The 18,261-nt window shown below is 41.0% G+C and overlaps 1 protein-coding gene across 1 annotated transcript in view; it reads right to left on the bottom strand.

Annotated features, from left to right (window-relative positions):
- Window positions 1-428: 428 nt before the first annotated feature.
- The window catches only part of AREL1 (apoptosis resistant E3 ubiquitin protein ligase 1), a 23,047-nt gene continuing 5,214 nt past the window's right edge, over window positions 429-18,261 (bottom strand). The window contains exons 2-20 of the mRNA XM_079985525.1: window positions 16,688-16,934; window positions 15,615-15,674; window positions 14,934-15,160; window positions 14,003-14,240; window positions 13,718-13,887; window positions 13,461-13,641; window positions 13,042-13,289; window positions 12,602-12,679; window positions 12,045-12,186; window positions 11,196-11,317; window positions 8,181-8,256; window positions 7,562-7,671; window positions 6,893-7,072; window positions 6,645-6,770; window positions 6,350-6,479; window positions 6,181-6,239; window positions 4,266-4,355; window positions 3,643-3,818; window positions 429-3,436 (exon numbers count right to left, since the gene is read on the bottom strand). Of these exons, the coding sequence (XP_079841651.1) occupies window positions 3,334-3,436; window positions 3,643-3,818; window positions 4,266-4,355; window positions 6,181-6,239; window positions 6,350-6,479; window positions 6,645-6,770; window positions 6,893-7,072; window positions 7,562-7,671; window positions 8,181-8,256; window positions 11,196-11,317; window positions 12,045-12,186; window positions 12,602-12,679; window positions 13,042-13,289; window positions 13,461-13,641; window positions 13,718-13,887; window positions 14,003-14,240; window positions 14,934-15,160; window positions 15,615-15,630 (2,472 nt within the window). The 5' untranslated portion in view covers window positions 15,631-15,674; window positions 16,688-16,934 and the 3' untranslated portion in view covers window positions 429-3,333. The remainder of the gene's footprint in view (window positions 3,437-3,642; window positions 3,819-4,265; window positions 4,356-6,180; window positions 6,240-6,349; window positions 6,480-6,644; window positions 6,771-6,892; window positions 7,073-7,561; window positions 7,672-8,180; window positions 8,257-11,195; window positions 11,318-12,044; window positions 12,187-12,601; window positions 12,680-13,041; window positions 13,290-13,460; window positions 13,642-13,717; window positions 13,888-14,002; window positions 14,241-14,933; window positions 15,161-15,614; window positions 15,675-16,687; window positions 16,935-18,261) is intronic.

The raw sequence follows: 18,261 nt of genomic DNA, 5'->3' as shown, positions 1-18,261 counted from the left end.
TAATGTTATGTTAATAGCATTGTCCAAGGCATAGAGGGAAGTGATCTGTGGAGCTAGGATCACAAAAATCACTCCTTTTTAGTTTGAAATACATGTCCAATAATAGCATGTAAATGGCTGTGTCCAGGCAATTGCTAGGATAATCCCAATTTATTTTGTGAAGCCAGCTTTTCACTTCAATCCTACCCAAGTTCTGGCAAGTGCCTCAGCAAAATTATTTTGGGAGTGGGCTTCAAACATGCAAGCACCACTGTTGCTTACATTCATTCTGAAACTTTGTAATTTGAAGCCATAGTTTGCACTACAACAGAGTTGGTGCCAAAATGTCAGTAATAAAATTGTCTTAAGAAATGGGAAGGAAACTATTCAGAGAAGCATTGCATGGAAAACAATACAAGAACAATTTCATTATATATGACAAGCACACCAAATTTTAAATATTTTATTTATTGTACAAACTATTTACAGAATAATCTATTAGAGGATTACATAATCTTGCTTAATTCCTTTTGGAGCTGGCTATTTGGAAACAGGCCTTGGCCAAACTAAAGTAATAGGTCTTGGTTTCTAAAACATGCAAGATAAGTTCTCAGATGCAGGCCAAGTCCTCTGGTATCCACAGCAGCTCCAGGTGAAAGAGATCTACTTGAGATTGTACCATGAGCATAACCGCTATCCTAGAAACCAATGCACTTAACATTAGATGGAACAAATTAGGGCCAATGAAAAGGAACAAACCTCCGCAGAAGACACGCATACACACAATATAGATGGCTAGAGCACAGCCCGTACCATGTCTTCGCACGGGAATCAGGGCCACACACAAGGTTAGGAAAGAACAAGTAAGATTTAGGAAAATCAGAGCCTGTGCATTGAAATTATAAAGCGTTGGGAAGAATGGACCTGCTGATGATGGGGGCAAGAGTAGGAGAAAACACACAAGTGCATTATTAAGCGAAGAACTAGCAGCATCCACCACTGCTCTGACTGTGCTTGTGTAAAAAGAAAATCCTTCGCATCTGCAAAGAGGCAAGAAGTGCCAAATACATTTTATTAGGCGAGTGGTTTCAAGCAGAGGATGTCTGCTGAATATCCAGCCACTCAGTCCTCAGTATAAAAACAGGTGAGCTCTAAAGAAGAAAGGAGGGGATTCCTGAGGAAGATGTAGCAGAACCAACCTCGAGCCATGGCTGGAAAAGCCTCCAGTAGACCAGGGAACAAGACAAAGGACTGGAACAGCACCAAGCAGCACCCTACAACCATCAACTGGCTGAGCTGCACAGCATAACCTCCTTTTGGTCCCTGGGGAGAGGAGTGGGTAGCGTCAAAAGGCATTCAGGAGCCCTAACTGCACTGATTACAGAAGCCGCCCTTAGTGCAATAAGATGGCATGTACATGCTTTTAAAAAGAGCAACTGCTTAAAGGAGGGGAAATATGCCTGCCATGAAGGAAAATACAGTGGTGGTCTCTAAAAATGCCCCAAAAGGAAGGGATTCCTGAGTTGTCCCAATACTCAGAGTTCTAACATTTTTGGCAAAATAATGGCTTGAACTTCTACTTAAGCAAGTTTGCAAATTGTCTTTTCCCCTCTGATCTGCAAATGATTCTGTTTATGTTGGGCGGGGGGAGTACAGCTATCTAAAAATAATAATAGCAAAATGTGTCATCTGAACAATGCTATAGCCCCAATCTATGGCAGAATGATTGAACTAAAAATGCTGGCACAACTATAAATTGTATTTTTCCTAAGTTTGTTCTTATGAGACATCCAATTAAGAGTCTAGTCTTGGGGGGGGGACACTCCCTCAATCCAAGCAGTCATATTGTAGGCTCTTCCCATTTAGTAACAGCCACCAACATCTCTCTCCTGACCAGGAGAAATGCACTTCCGGTGCCAACAAAATATTCAGTTCACAATCCAATCAGATTTTGGCTTTGCTGACAAAAAAATGGCTAGACTGCCAGCTGAGATCCCTGAATTCCCACTCCTTCATTGCCAAGGAAATGGGAGCAGTGGAAAGGACGTGTTCAGAATTAAGAGGTCAGTTGTACATGAAAGCTCATCTTGGCTTCCTCATGTAGTCTGAAGTGTGGGTAGTGCAATGTGTTGCCTTGCAGACCCACTTCATTACTGCCTGGATAAGCACCCGCAGTTTAACCACACCCCACTCCAAATGTCATGGAATGCTCAGAACACAAAAAAGCAGGTTATCAGGGGCGGGGGGAAGGACACAGGTAGCAATACCTTATTTAACAATTCTCTGCCCGAAGCATGCTAGAGAATACTCTGGCTGTCATGTGGGAGAGGTAGACGCCTGTCTGTGTAGAATAGGAGAGAGAATGAGCTACTGGGCCCAATCCAATACTGATCACCTCACTCTACCTGCATACAAATGTATGTTTGATGCATACAATCATAGCTGCCTCTTGGTCTACCACCACCTCATTCTAAGTACCCCAAAAGGTCAGTGCTAGCATATGCATCAGACCTCAGGTAGATACATTCATCTATCCTATGAGGAAGGGAAATTAGTTGGATGGTAGGGAAAACAAGCTCCTGCCAAAGTTCATGACCATGGTCAGAAATAGGGATGGGAGGAGAAACAAGTTTCTTCCAGTTCCGTGGCAAAGGCAACAGAAGCTGCTGCCACTGCAGAAATAATATCCTGTTGCCAGCTCTTGGCAGAGGTAGAACGAGGTCACTGTCAATATCAGCACTAGTAATCCAGTGACATAAATGCTGCCTTCCCTCTTTTGCAAGAATAAGTGCTGACAGCATCCAGGGGAAAGTGGCTAAGAAAATTAAAAAGCAAGGTGGGGGTGATTTTATGCCTTCCAGTAACATCCAAGTGGAAAGGGGATTAACTTGTGTGAAAACTTGGGCAAAGGCATGGAAAAGTATTAAGGCTTCCCATAATCTGGGGATTTAGAGCTCCATAGTGGTCCATTCATCCCCAAAGCAACTGGAATATTGTAAGTTACAAATCTCTTCCTGTAACAAATTGGAACTCTTTGCTTATGAGCTTTCTTCCTTCAGAAAACCAGACAAGTAACGTCCTGTGAAATGCAAGTACCATGTCACCTCGAGAAAAGAACTCCACTCCATTTCATGTACCATACTGGAAAGGGGAAGGGGCAATATGTGCTCCCAATAATGTACTTCAGACATGGGGAGGCCTCCATGTGACACTGCAGATTGACATTTCTGTTTGCGTGGTGCCTCTGCTCCGTTCTCCATTGCCCTTAGGTTGGGCATGAGACTGGAGTAGTGAAGTGGGGCTGGGCAATGCCCTGAAGAATTAAGGAAGCGAGATGGACTCCTCCTGTGGGAGTCAGAGCATGCCAAAACCCTCACAGCCCTCGCTGATGGCCAGCTGCAGCATCTTGTGCACCTCTTCATAGGAATCGTAAGTGGGGAGGCACAGCTGGTTAAAACTGAAAGAAAGAACAAAACTAGTACATAGCATGAGACATGTACACATAACGCTTTCAGCATTTCATAGGCAAGGGTAACCCACCTGAGCAGTTATATGGCATTAAAAAATATCTCCAAAAACACATGGGCAAGATCAGTGGAAGGCTGCTCATGATCAGCTTGCTGCAGATGACAGAAAGACTCAGTGACAGGTACCGGTACTCACCAAGTATGGGCTGTTGGCAGTGTACTGTGCGTCGGAGCTGCAATGATCTGGAAAGATGGGCAAAGTGCAGCAAATCCTCCAGGAGGCAGCTGAGAAGAACCAGTGGTGAACTGCAACAGCCTGGCCAGTTCCTCTTGTGTGAAACTGGAGACCACTGTCCAAAACCACCGCATAACCTGGAAGACACAGCAAGAGGTATGGGAAGCAAGAACAGTGGGGGGGGGGGAACCTACTAAATTTCTTGCAAACCACCCAGTTATGAGGACAGGCCGGAAAATGAATTAATGTATGCTACCATAATCACACCTCCCAAAGCGATATTTCACTTTAAGCTCCACTGCTACTTTTGATGTTTCTTTGGAACCTTGTAATAAAATTACAGGAGTGCACAAATGTTTGCTGTTGCTAAGTAACTTAAAGATCTGGCCCAAAGGAAGCATTGCCCTTAACTGAGAAAGCCTAAAAGATGCACGTATAAAGAGCTTTCATGAGGTCTAAAAGCCAGCCAAAGGAAAACGAAGTAGTGTTTCCTCATGAAGACATACATAATCACTGTCTCAGTCATGACCTACACAAAGTACAACCAATCCAGTCTGGTAGAGCAGGCAATTAATCTTTCTTACCTTCTCTCGGAAATGCCAAGAACCTCCCACTACTACAGCATGTGCTTTGAAATCACAGACACTGATGTCTCCAGTACCACACATCAGCAACTGGAAGAAAATAAAGTTTCAGTCAGAGTACAGTTATCTTTTTTTCCTTTAAACTAGGTACCATTCAATTAACACAGTCAGCTTTGTATTTTTGATGCTCAGGATTAAAAGCTAGAGCTATCACTCCTTCTAGGTTTTAAAACTTTCTGCTCTAATGCAGCATTGGGGACTTGGCAACTCAAACATGTGTCCAAATTACCCTTGTTAACTATGACAGTACTGTATGCAAACTTCTAGAAAAAAAGAAGTCTAATGACATATCTCGGATGTGGCATATACTGTAGGGAACAGTAGGTAAGGTACAGAAGTAATCAGTCTGAACTAGAGCACCAGAGTGTTGTTTAAGCTGCAGGGTTGGATAGGAGACTTTTTAGTGCTGGGGTCATAGAATCAGGCAATTGTTTCTTTATTATTACAAGGCAGAGGAAGGGAAGAGCAGAGATTCAACTGGATTGGAAAGGCACTTGAAATTGCCTAGCAAACCATCATGAGATTTTAGAATACGATGGTGAAAGGGTGAAACTTCAGAGTTATGAGAAACTAAAGCCTAAGGTCCGAGATTGGTTGCACTACCATCAAATAAATGAGACGTTTAAACAGGACAGGAAAATAGGATTTCAGAAAGAGAAGTCAAAATTAGAAACAGAATTGTTGGAACCCAATACTAAGAACTTATCAAAAATGTATAACTTGCTGCTAAAATGGAATACACAGGATGAAACGGTGAAATCAGCTATGATTAAATGGGCACAAGATATCGGTCATGATATTATGTTTGCTGACTGGGAACAGTTATGGACCACCGGTATTAAATTTACTGCATGTAATGCATTAAGAGAAAATATTATGAAAATGATCTACCGGTGGTACATGACCCCAGTCAAGCTTGCAAAAATTTATCATTTGCCTAATAATAAGTGTTGGAAATGTAATGAGACTGAAGGCACTTTCTACCACCTTTGGTGGACCTGCCCAAAGGTTAAAGCTTTCTGGGAAATGATCTATAATGAAATTAAGAAGGTCCTTAAGTGGACTTTTCCTAAGAAACCAGAGGCTTTCCTCTTGGGCATGGTGGGCCAAGCGGTGTCAAGGAAGGATAGGACTTTCTTTATGTATGCCACTACAGCAGCAAGAATTCTACTGGCAAAGTATTGGAAGACGCAAGAACTACCTACTCTGGAAGAATGGCAAACAAAGGTGATTGACTTTATGGGACTGGCCGAGATGACGGGCAGAATCCGGGACCAGGGGAAAGAGACAATGGAAGAGGACTGGAAGAACTTCAAAATATATCTTAAAAATAATTGCAAAATTGAGGAATGTTAGGATGTCAGGGGGTAAGAAGTAAAGAATTGCAGCAGTAAACAAAAAAACTTAAGAAACTTTTACGAAAGGGAACTAAGACAATGGACTTAAGGGTTGCTAAAGAATTATTAAACAAGGATGCAGGGATGGGGAGGTATGGGGAAGTCAAAGAAAGAAGGGTAAGAACCGATGAGTATGATGTGATACTGTTTTATATTGTTCTTTATTATATGTGTGGAAATTAATAAAAATTATTATAAAAAAAAAAAAATGAAATTGCCTAGCAAACCAGTAGAAACTGAGAGTTTTGAGTGAGCATATATTTTGTGCTGGGTAAAAGTTTATCTAGTTTATATGGAAAGCCTCATAAAAATTGGTATGGTTAAAATCATTTCTGTTACTATATCCGTACAGGGAATGCTTGAGAATGGGGGTTCCCCACTCTTCCTTACCCACAGCTAACTCACATTCATCTGAAGAAGGTGCAACAGGATCAAAGACATCAAATATGTTAGTTTACCTCAAGTTCATTTTCATCAAAAATAGCAAGGAGGTTTTCAGGGACCAGTTCATTGAGACCTAGAAGATGAGAGCAGAACAGATAAAAATCATGCCAGCCAGGCAAGGGCATCAACAAAGAACAATTCTGAACAACATTAATAAAAAAAAGTGCAGAACATACACATTACCTTTCAAGAAGTGTTCCACTTCCTCTCTAACCTGATTCGCCAGTCTGTACTGTGCAAGAAGATTCAGGTAGAAAATTTTATTCTCATTTGTAACTGGCATTTGAGCACCACCTGTTACCAGCTCAACCTCCTGAAAACAAGGCATGAGAGAATTTATGAGTGGAGTCCCATCTACTCCATAAATCCATACAATGATGAACCCTTCACTTCTTTCCCCTCCTATTGAGACATTGCTCCTTTCCCCATTGCTGATAAAAGGATTTCAAATTGCACCATCCTAACCAATGGCTCTTACCTTCTCAAGTTGTCCTGATCTGCTGTATTTTTCCTCAGCAAAGACTAGCTCCATCTCACTGACATCATTATTCAGGATGAAGCAAACTTTAGATTTATAGAACTCTGGGTCATCTGTCTCAAAATACTAAGAGGAAAAAGGAGATAGAGAAGGGGAAGGAAAGAAAACAAATTTAGTTTGTGCTGTGGAATCGTGCTTGGTCTCTGCTTTATACTCGAAAGCAGAACAAAACCCACAGGCAATTTTACCTTATAATGCATCCGCAATCCTATGATTTGAGCCAAAAAAGACCGGGTGAAACGAGCTCTCACCAGCTGCTTGTAAGCCCCTCCCAAAGATGACTCATAGAGGCACTTTCCAACCAAGCGCCCTGCGAATTCATACACTTTCAGCCGCAGAAAAGGTGACCGGTTGGGGTTGGGATGTACCTACAAACAAGGCAGCTCACAGTTACAACAGCTTTGAATTAGCTCTAACTTAGAATTAGATTTAACGCCTGAAAAAGCCCCATGTACTCTTCTCCTTGTACCCTGTGGTCAAAGATCTTCACATCCTTTAAAGATTGTTTTTCTGAGTGTATTCTCAACAGCACTAAAACAGGCATGCCAGTACATGAGCATGCCATATATAGTTTGCAAAGTGTTACTTTCTGTATTTTAGAAAATATGACTTAGGAAATCAAATTACAGATTGCACTTCTCATACCTGCCATAGAATTTATCTGTACTACTCATGACAATTCATCTTCCTGCTTAAGTTTGCCTTTTAATACCCCCATGAAAGAGGCAAGCCAATTTTCTTTCTGCTTACAGGAGAAAACTAGAAAAAGTCTGAAAAAGAATGTGAATTCTCTACAGAAAACATGAACAGCTGCAATGTTTCCTGTTTCCACCAATGAATGATGGGAAAATACCAACCAGAGCTTGGTTGTTGTCACTGAAGCGGGTAAAAAGTTGATTGGTAGTGTCAAATAAAGCTTTACAGATCAATTCAAACCACTCTCTGCGAGGACCTCCCCAGTCCAAGGCTACAAGACAGAACAAATCAGAGACCAGTTAGATCTTGAGGTAATCCTATGCCTTCTAAAACATACCTGTCAAGAAAAAACTCTGCAATTTAGAGGGAGTACCATACTACTGTATACTATTTATATGCAACATGGTTCTCTACCCAAAGTGGGATAAATGTAACACCCATATACTTTTTCCTCCCATTAGTTCTTTCGAGCACACCAGGCACCTTATATTCAGACAAGATAATAAAAGGATGTAATGTAAATTAACTGGACTGGGATTCACAAAACTTGACCAGGCTAAAGACCCATCTAGCTCAGTTTCCTGTTCTTACAGTGGCCATGGGCAGCCTGCAAGCAGAACTTAAGTGCAATAGCTTTACTAATATAGCCAGTATGAAGGTGATTGGAGAATAAATCTATAGATGCTTGTGAGATATTATTTCAGAAAAAAATGGTTGCTAGTAGTAGAAACCCAAACACTCTTTTTCTGGCAACAATAATGCAATTACAGGTTAACTCACCTTCTTCATCCTGGAAAATCACTTCAAAGTTTTTGCTCCAGTCAGAAACAGAAAAATTCCTTGTTGCCCTCAGTGACTAGGAACATAAGGAAAACACAGTATAAACTGATGTTTGCAACCAAGAGGGCTAACATGAGATCTCATTTTCAGGAACACGCAATTCTCCAATACTTATTTCTACTGCCTCTCTCATCTGTAGATACTGCTCTTCAGTGGAGAATTGTAGTAGTATCTAATACTCATCCCCCTTCAGAGCTTCTCTTCTACAGTTGGCTGAAAATACCACTTACCATTGCTACTGTAAGGTCACTTCTTTGGTACTCAGTCGCAACTCCCAAATTCTTCTCAGTAGCATTTTTGCATGTCAGTTTATCGCCTTCTTTTGCATTCTGTTTTTATTTCTAATGTGTGTGTATGCATATCTACCACATACAAAAATGAGCATACACATTCATGCTGTATAAATATTTTGTCTGTTTAAAGACAAAATTACTAATGGATCTATATTCTTCTTAATTGTAGTTTATATAGCCTTTATTTGCTTTATGTCATCTGCTAGTCTGACAATTAGTCTTTACTCCTTCTTCCCAATCTTAAGCTGCAATCCTACACACTTTCCTGATGAGCAGTGGGACTTTCAAGTAAACATACTTAGGATTGAGATAGTTACAGGTAGGTAGCCATGTTGGTCTGCTATAGTCGAAACAAAATAAAAAAAATCCTTCCCATAGCACCTCAGAGACCAACTAAGTTTGTTCTTGGTATGAGCTTTCGTGTGCATGTACACTTCTTCAGATACACTGAAACAGAAGTCACCAGACCCTTATATATAGTGAGAGGGTGGGGAGGGGTATTACTCAGAAGGGTGGTGGGAATGGGTGGTTGGCTGATAGGTGTGGTAAACCTATTAGTTGGTCTCTAAGGTGCTACTGGAAGGAATTTTTTTATTTTGTTACGACTGAGATATTAGTAAAGAAAAGTCAGTCCAAGGTTTCTACCGCTTGGCCACTGGGATTATGCTTCGGCCCCTATGTATATGCATACAGAATGAATGAATGAATGAATGAATGAATGAATAAAAACTTATTTGTACCCCGCCCATCTGACTGGGTTGCCCCAGCCACTCTGAATGGCTTACAGGACATAAAAAAACATAATAAAACCTTAAACCTCAAAAAGCTTCCCTATACAGGGCTGCCTTCAGATGTTTCCTAAATGTTATATAACATCTAATGGGAGAGCATTTCACAGGTTGGGCATCACTACTGAGAAGGCCCTCTGCCTGGTTCCCTGTAGCTTCAGTCCTCGCAGTGTGGGAACCTCCAGAAGGCCCTTGGTGCTGGACTGTACTGTTTGGGTTGAACAATGGGGATGGAGATGCTCCTTCTGGTATACAGGGCCGAGGCCTAGTGTGGGGATTGCCTCCACCCTCTTGTAGGATGACAAGCAGAACACTGCTATCATCTCATTGTAAAGGTGGAGCTTAAAGTGAGAGAAGGATGACCTTATGGGAGCTGTAGGAAACCACTAGTTTCAGGCACCAATCCATATTCCTTTCCATTTGCAAACTTTTAGTCTGTTACATTTTTATACTGGAGAGGGAGAGAGAAAAGCTTCTTTCCATGACCAGAGAGCTGCTAGCGGAAGAACAGAGCAGTTTGTTCATCCTACAACAGACTGCAGCATTTCCATGCTAACTAATCCTGATTGCCTTTCATATGCAGTATTTTGTGCAAGGACAGTGCAAGCAGTTGTTTGCAGAAAAGAGGAGAATAAGGAGAAGAGGAGAGTGAGAGAAAAACTGATTGGAGGGAATGACACAAAGAAAAGGTTTTGCCTACTTTGGGTGTTGACCCCACCTGCTGTGATCTAAGAGATTATTGGATCTATAAAGCACAATTTAAGAGTTATAAGTAATACTCCCCACTGAGGTAATGTGGCTCTTGACATGAAAACGATCCACGCTACTGAGCTATAGGGACTGAAAGTTCTGGGTTTTTTTATTATAAATCTTTGAAGAGCTCTCGTCCTCATTTCCTAAGTGCTCACAAATAAAAGTGTTTCATGTGCCCTCATGACACATACTATCACTTTAATGCACTGCTCCCTCAAGACTAAGCTTGCTTTGAACAAAATATTTAAAATGACTAGAAATGTCAAGCCATAGAATCTCTGTTCCATTTATAGCTACAGCAAAACCAGAAAACTAAAAAAAAAAACCCTATGGCAACTCTTGGCTCTGATATAGACGACAGACAAATGATTTAAAGCCATTTGCTGCTTACCAGTGACAGCACATCCTCTAGTTCACACTCACGATAATCTTCATCTTCCACTTAAAATGTTTTAGTTTCCCCCACCCTTGGAAGTTTAATCCCCTTGATTTTATCTGTCTGCCGCACTAAAACTAATTATGTTGTAAGAGTTTGCATAACAAGGAGACTAGGTTTCATGTCCTCCTACCCCTTCCCCAAACTTATTATTTATGTGTTCCTTGGATTTATGTACCACCTTTCTGCCAAGGCACCCAAGCTGATTTACAATTTTAAAACTAATACAGTATATAAAATGCAGGAGGGCAAGTATCATTCAGCAAACTGGGAGTTGATGGTATGCATGCTCCCTGGCCTGGGTTCCCTCATAATACAGGTCTTTAGCAGCTCCAGCAGAGGTGGGGGAGCAGCTGCCCAAGCATCTCTCTCAGGCTGTTCTGTCAGGAGCTGATGGTTTCTGTGCTTCCTGCCCTGGGCTGCCTCGCTTCTCATTGAGGTTTTGCCACATTAAAAATGACTAATAGTTGGTTTAATGCAGACTTCTCTGGTCGTAGGCAATTAAATATTTTAGGGGAAGGTGTAAAATCAGAATATGTGTGAATACACTCTCACCCTGAATTCATATCACTCTAGTCCATTCTGTAGCTCAAGGTGAAAGAACATGGAACAGGAAGGAAATGATCTACAGAACTTCTCTAAAACTATGTACACTCCAAGCTTTCTGTATCACAGACACACTCACTGATTCCAGAAGGTTGTGGCGGCTGACTTTTAGAGTAACTTTTGAATGGGGCCTCTTCATGTGCACCTGGCGCAGCTCCCTCTGGAAGAAGTTTACTTTGTCCTGAAAGGTCTCTGAGCCTCCTGAAACCAACAAGCCCATTGTCATATCTGTTTCCTTCAAAACACCTTACAAGGTCATATCTGTTTCAGGAATGTCATAAAATATGACAGATTATCATCCCAAAAGGAGTAAAAAAATTCAGTACAAAGGATTTGAGGAAACAAAGGGATACATATCATAGTTTTTAAAAAATGTACGGACTATTTTGTGGAGACAGAACATAAACATTGCATTCATTAACATTTCCTTGTCTCTAGTATTTCCTCGTATTTGTATTTGTGTGCACACACTGGCTCTATCACATACACATGGGCTCAGGGTTTAAGACTCCCTATTCTGAGACCAAGCTGGAGAGGTTAAATAAGCATATTTGTTTAGAAGCACTAAAGAAGATAGGAGGGGGGAGGGAGAAAATGCATAACCTCAACACATATGTAGATAGTTATGTGAACTCCTCTAAAGAGATATCAGAAAGAGAGCAACAGACTGAAATTTATCAAGAACAGGGGAAGCATGTGTGATTGCTCTATAATAATTACAATATCCTAAATCAAACTGAACTGCTCAACATTTATAAACAAACACTGAGCTAAGCAGCACACCACAACATAAAAAGGATGCAATCCATTCTGAAAATACTTGCAGTCTACACCATAGAACGGCAGCTGTCCTCTGTAGTATGTGTTATGCAAGCTGTGATGCATTAGATACCATGCAACAGAATTTTAGGCCCCAGACTCTTTTTACCTATATTTTTATGCAGCGAGCGAATGAAAGTTGCCGCCAAGATGTTCCTCTCCTTGCAGCTCAGCTCTACAGGAGGCTGGATCCCATCATCCACCACTAACGTCAGCAGTTTGTGCACAGGGTCAGGCCCGTGGTAAGAAAACTAGCAGCAAAGAAATGCAGGAAAGGGCAGGGAATCATTTACCAGAAAGCACAGCACATTGATCAGATGTGGCAAGGTTACCCCCTGGGCACATTTCCTTGCCCCTCTATCTGCTCAGAACCAGTTAATAACAAAGCTGCTGGCAAGCCTACAGCTGAGATGAAGGTTTTATAAATTGCAATTCTTGTAGAATGAGCCTCAGTACATGCTTCATTAGGGGAGGAGGAAAATTACAAGAAAAAAAGAACCTGAAAGCTATATTGCAGGATGCAATATAGAAAACCACAGCAGGCTCCCAAGCAAATCTAAAAACCTAACAGTGAAAGTTTTCAATCTTATGTGATTAGGCTGACAAACGGAATATACCTTTCACAAAACAAATCCAATTATTCACTGGGGAATTTTACCAACATACCTTGGTGCCAGGACACACTCTGAAGGTAAAGAGGCGCCAAGGAATGATCTTCAAGTAGAACTCCTTTACTGAGAATTGCTTTGAAGTAAAAGAACAAAAACAACGGAGAGTCACATATTTTAAAAAATGAACCAATCTGAAAGAACTTGAACAATGGTCAACTCCATTTTTGCTGACAACCCAGCAGCCACCATAAAATGTAGCCACAGGTCAGTTCTCTGGTTAGCAGAGCAATAATCCAAGAAGTCCTGAACAATTTTGTCTACAATATATGCTTGGAAACATACACCAGCTGTTTCATAGCACAATACACAGTCTCTCACAACAGTAATAATGGCCAACAACCATAGGGAAATGGTTCCTGGAAGCCGATTGATAACACAGCCACACATAATAGCAATAAATCCTGTGCAACTAGGGAATAGACAAACTAGTCTTACCTTGGGTGAAACATAGCAATACACTTTTTTTGGCTTCTTCACTTTCTCAGGGGTCTGGCTGTCAGAAGGAGAGTCTTCATCCTCATCTTCAGTAGCAGTGGAAGGTCGGCGCTGAGAGGAACCCCAATGCAGGGGTGGAAGTTGCCACTGGGTATTGGCATAGCTACTAGCATTGTAAAGGTAGGCCTCAAAATAGATACTGACCCCTGAGGTAGAAACATTTCGCTCCACGATACTCTTTTCACTCTCTGCAAGATACAAACCTCACTTGTTATGAGGCTAAAATGTCAGACTGATACTGCTGGACAAAAGGCAAGATACAAATGCAATAAATGAAATACATATTAACTTTTAATGGCTGGCAACAGCATTGTGGGAGTTAACATGGCAGTAAAAATAATGTATTTTTCTAAACTTACCATTTAAAACAATTATATCGAACTCTCCATTGCTAATAGGCTGGCTTTGGTAGGAGATGCAGGCACGGAAACATCCCCTACGGAGTAGGGTGAGTCTCAGGAAAACTTGATAAGTCTGTCGATTAGACACCACAGACTTTTCAAACAAAACATCAGAAGGTTCTTCTTCTTGGGGACCAAGCTAGACAAAAGGAATATAAGTTAGACTATATCAATGTATTCCAGTCTTAGAGAAGATAGAGCAGAGATGGACTCACCTCATGGATTGAGAGGCTGTAGTTGTGCTCATCTATCAGTGATACCGAGTTACTGGTAGGATTATTATACTCATCTCTGGGAACTATCTGCAGAGTGTGAGGCTGCCCACATGTCAGCACCAAAGTGGAGAAATGGCAAACAATTTTGGTTTTCGAAGGAACCACCATTCCTGAAATAAGGAACAACACCCAGCTTAGACTCGCATGTAATATTACAAGGGGCGTATTACAAGACATGCTCTCCTTTCTATGCCTTGGTTTGTTATTGGCCCAAAAAGGCCTTACCTGGCTGAAAGACTTTGTAGTAAGGGCTATATGCCACATTCAAGCCTCCAAGTTTTATGCTGATTTCATAGCGCCCAGCCTTCCGCACAGTAAATGCCACCTTCACCACATTGGAACTGGGCTCCTGAAGTACTTCCTGGGTCACAGGAATATCCATTGCTAGCTCCACATGGCAGATGTGAACTCGCAGGCCCACAGGACGAAGAGCAGGGAAGGGCTGGCCATTCTTATAGAATAACTGCATGGGGATTTAAAAAATAAATGCAAAACAGCATCTTAATATGCTATATCACAATTAGTGCCCAATATTAGGTGATGAACGGTTCTGTAATTATTGAAGAACATAAGAAGAGCCCTTCTGGAATAGACCAGAGGCTTAACTAAACTGGCATCCTGTTTCCCAGAGTGGCTAACCAGATATCTGTGGAACATGAGCACAATAGCCTTGTCTTGTTGTTCCCAGCAACTGGTATTCAGATTTGCTGCCTTTGATCCTAGAGGTATTATACCAGCCAACATGACTAGTAATCACTGATAGCTTATTCCCTCTCCGCTTACAACATCCCTGATATAAATGCTGGCACCATTTGCAAAAAAAATCATCATGCCCAATCATGCTTCAAGATATGTGCCCACCAAATTTTAAATATGCATTCAAAACAAATTCAACAAAAACAAACCCAGAAGAAAAGAGCGATACTAGGTTTGACCAGTCTAAAGTTACAAGTCAGAAGCTCACCCAAACTCACTGCAAAAGCAAAAACGTAGTCTGTGCTGTTGATAACCACCAGCATTAAGCTGTTCAGCCTAAGTAACAAAACTGGCACAAAACCTCCAAGAAACAGTCCCATAATCTCTATAGATGTTTGTCTTGAAATAAAACCTAGATCCACTCCTTAGGTTTTCATGGAAATAGAAAATATTCACTTACATGTACTCGGAAGGCCATGCTGTGGCCCACCTCATATGGGTCCTTCCAGTCCCAGAAGACTTTGCAAGAGCGGGGGTCCAAGTAGTTGCCTCGCACGTAGTCATAAATTGTCCGCTCTCCTCTGCGCTCCCGGTCCTCATGCTGGAGGAAGCTGACTACACGTGCGGCAAGTTCAAAGAGGAACTTAATGGTGAAAAAGAAAGCTACCACAGATACTGTGATCCCACCTATAGAAAGGGGGGGGGGGAAATACACTGTAGTTATTAATCCAAGAAGGCATTGAAAATCAATCACCATGGAGGCTCTAGCTGAGAGTTTACAACATTTAACCCTGGAGATCTCAGAAGGGCTAGCTCTACCATTGACAGTTGATTCTGAGGCAACAATTTGTAAATTACACATAGTTTATTATATTTTACCCCCATGGCATGGAAGTATCGTTTTAATGTTCTAATGTTCTACCTCAGGCACTAAAATGTCTGCCTCAAAGACTGCTGTCACCACAACAAAAGCTAAGGAAAGAAACTGAGGAAGATTCGGGACCAATGATAATGCTAGGAGAAAATGGCATGTAAGTTAACAAACACAGTATTAGCAAAACAGACAATGAAGTCCACATGAATGAATTAAAAGAAGTTACAGGCTGCTTCTGGATTTTGTAAAAATACTTTATTTGCTTACCAATAACGTAAAACATCAGGTCCCTTCAATGAGAGACACAGCCGAGGATCACAGCTGCATCTGGAATACAGAAAGCAGATTTAGTTCAATATCCCTTTCACTGCAAATCTCACAATAGTGTTTGGTCCCTAAGAAAATGCACCAAACTTCCTTTTTTCTCAAATCTGCCCTCCATTTTAAAAAAAACAAATAAAACTAATATATGGCTGTCGTGCAGCACAGAATTACAAAGTGATGTAATTACAAAGCAAGGGAATACAAACAAATTAGAAGCACCACTATATATCAGGTTATTTTGAGTATCAGAAATTGAAGATCACCGAAATTATCCAGTGAAGGTTGAAAAACAAACATAGGTAAGTCCATTTCTTACACATGGCCAGTTTTATTTACAGAACTTACCGGTACTTATATCCTACTTTTAAATTTGAACAAGTTTCCAAAGCAGCTCACAATATTAACTAACTTTAGAATATTTAAACAATAAAAATGAAATACCAGAGCAGCAGAAAGGAATAAATGTATAAAAGCAGAATCAGCAACAACAACAGAAAACCCAGCAAATAGCACCATAAGTACAACTGTCTTAGCAGAGAATCATGTTTTGTTAAGCAGCTTTGGGCAAATAAAGAGGTCTTAACCTGTGGCAAGTCTCTCTGAGACAAGTATCCATAAATGGGTCATCACCACGCACCACCACCAGAAAGGTTGTCTCCTCAGTTGTCACCCACCTCAGCCCTGCAGAAAGGGTACCGGTAGGTTGGCATATTGAATTTTATGGCACATCAGCTCCTAGGCCATATTGTGCTACATACTAGTGTTATTGTAAATGCAGAATTCTTTCATTAGCAATTTGTTCCCAATAGTCCAGTCTTAAAAAGACAGCAGTCATCTAATAGAGCAACATATTTTATAGTATTGTCAGCTAACAGAAGTAGCAAATAAACTATGCTAAAAGTCTATACTGAGCTTTATTCCTTTCTGATGGGTAGTTCTATCAAGCTGCAGTTCACAGCCCACACAGCTAGGTTCACCACCATTTTCCACTGATTGGCTGGGGAGAGGGGGCATACCTTTACACCAGCTCCCATGCCCTGAAAGACAATAGGGGAGTGTCCATTCATCAGGAACTTTGTTCAGCATACAGAAACCAGGGGGGGGAAAGCAGAAGGGAATGTCATCATTGAGACAAATAATCCTGGAACTTGCAATACAGGTTCACAGCTCGGGAGTCAAACACGACAATGAGGCAACTATCCCAAGTAGTGGCACTCTGCATTGTCACACTATGCAGCCCTCAAAAACTTGCTAGGAGATCACCTGAAGTGAAACATAAATACATAATCAATACATGCATTCTTTTTTTTTAATCTGGACAAGAAAACAGTTCAATAGCACCACTTCCGTTTTAAACTGACTGAGCCAAAATCCAAGCATGACATCAGCAAATAGACCACATCATATAACTTCAACAGCACTAGAGCTTTATTTATATATACCAGATTTTATGTTCTGAAACTTAGAGCAACTTTGCCCAAGATGATGTGGATGTAGAAACGTCTTTTATATATATAAAATGTACGTGTACCATAATGTTTCACAAGAATGCAGCTGAACATATAATGGTTTGGAGAGGGGACAAAGAAAGAGGACAGATGTGTCGTATGCACAGCATTCACAAAATCAGATTGTGGTAGTCCTGTGTGGCAATACTGGAAAGCAAAGCAGCAGCAACAAAGTGCAGGGGAGGGGAGGACCTGGGGGCACTCAGCAGCAATTATATCCATTAGCAATGGCAACAGTGTGTCTTCTTACTCAGAATGAAACAAAAGGAGGGCCTCAAAAATAATTGTTTTCAGAAATGCCACGCTCGGTTTCGTCCAAAACACTGACCATCATCCAATTATTCTTTAGTGAGAACTATAAAGGGGAATTTTAAAAAACACACCTATAAACAGGAAAGGGGAAAATACACCACTACCAATGCCTGCAAAACATTTAAACTATCAAGCAACTACTACTCTAATCTTACATGGTTAAGTATTGGAGATTTCCCCCGACTCCAAGAGGTCTGTAGCTTTAGTAGTCTTTTGTTTGTTACACATTTCCAAATTATTGAGATAGGAAATTGTATCCAACACCTTCACTGGTTTTTAACAAATGTCTCAAGTTTCCTCCTTTTAACATATCTGAGGAAAACCCACTTGCCCAAGCATTCCTTCTTTTCCTAGCTGAACAGGGGAGGCCAGATGAGCAAGATGTGGGGACACCTTCATTGCTTCCATTCAGTTATCAACTTATTGCCCTGCTCTGACTCCTGAACTGTTACTCCTTACGTTTCATGTTTGCTGCAGAAACTGTATCATTATTTGCCTGAGTAAAGATCCTCCTAACTTACAAGAAACCCCCTCTACTTGTATGTTTTACAGTGGGGGCCAGGAAATTTAGTTAGCATCTACATTCTAATCCAGGCTGCGAAAAAAGTTTCATTTCAGTATTGAGGAGTACCAGATGAAGCAGTTGCCTCTCCTCCAATATCTTTCATCAAGTCTAGGGACTGCCTGCTAAAGATCAAAGTCTTGCTTGGGTAACCCTTGTCTAAGTATAAGAGTTTCTTCACATGATATGGATTATATTATTGTCAATT

The sequence above is a fragment of the Podarcis cretensis genome (genome assembly GCF_951804945.1).
Source record: "Podarcis cretensis genome assembly, chromosome: 1".
In the NCBI taxonomy this organism is placed as follows: Eukaryota; Metazoa; Chordata; class Lepidosauria; order Squamata; family Lacertidae; genus Podarcis; species Podarcis cretensis.
This window is presented reverse-complemented; position numbering and strand designations above follow the sequence as displayed.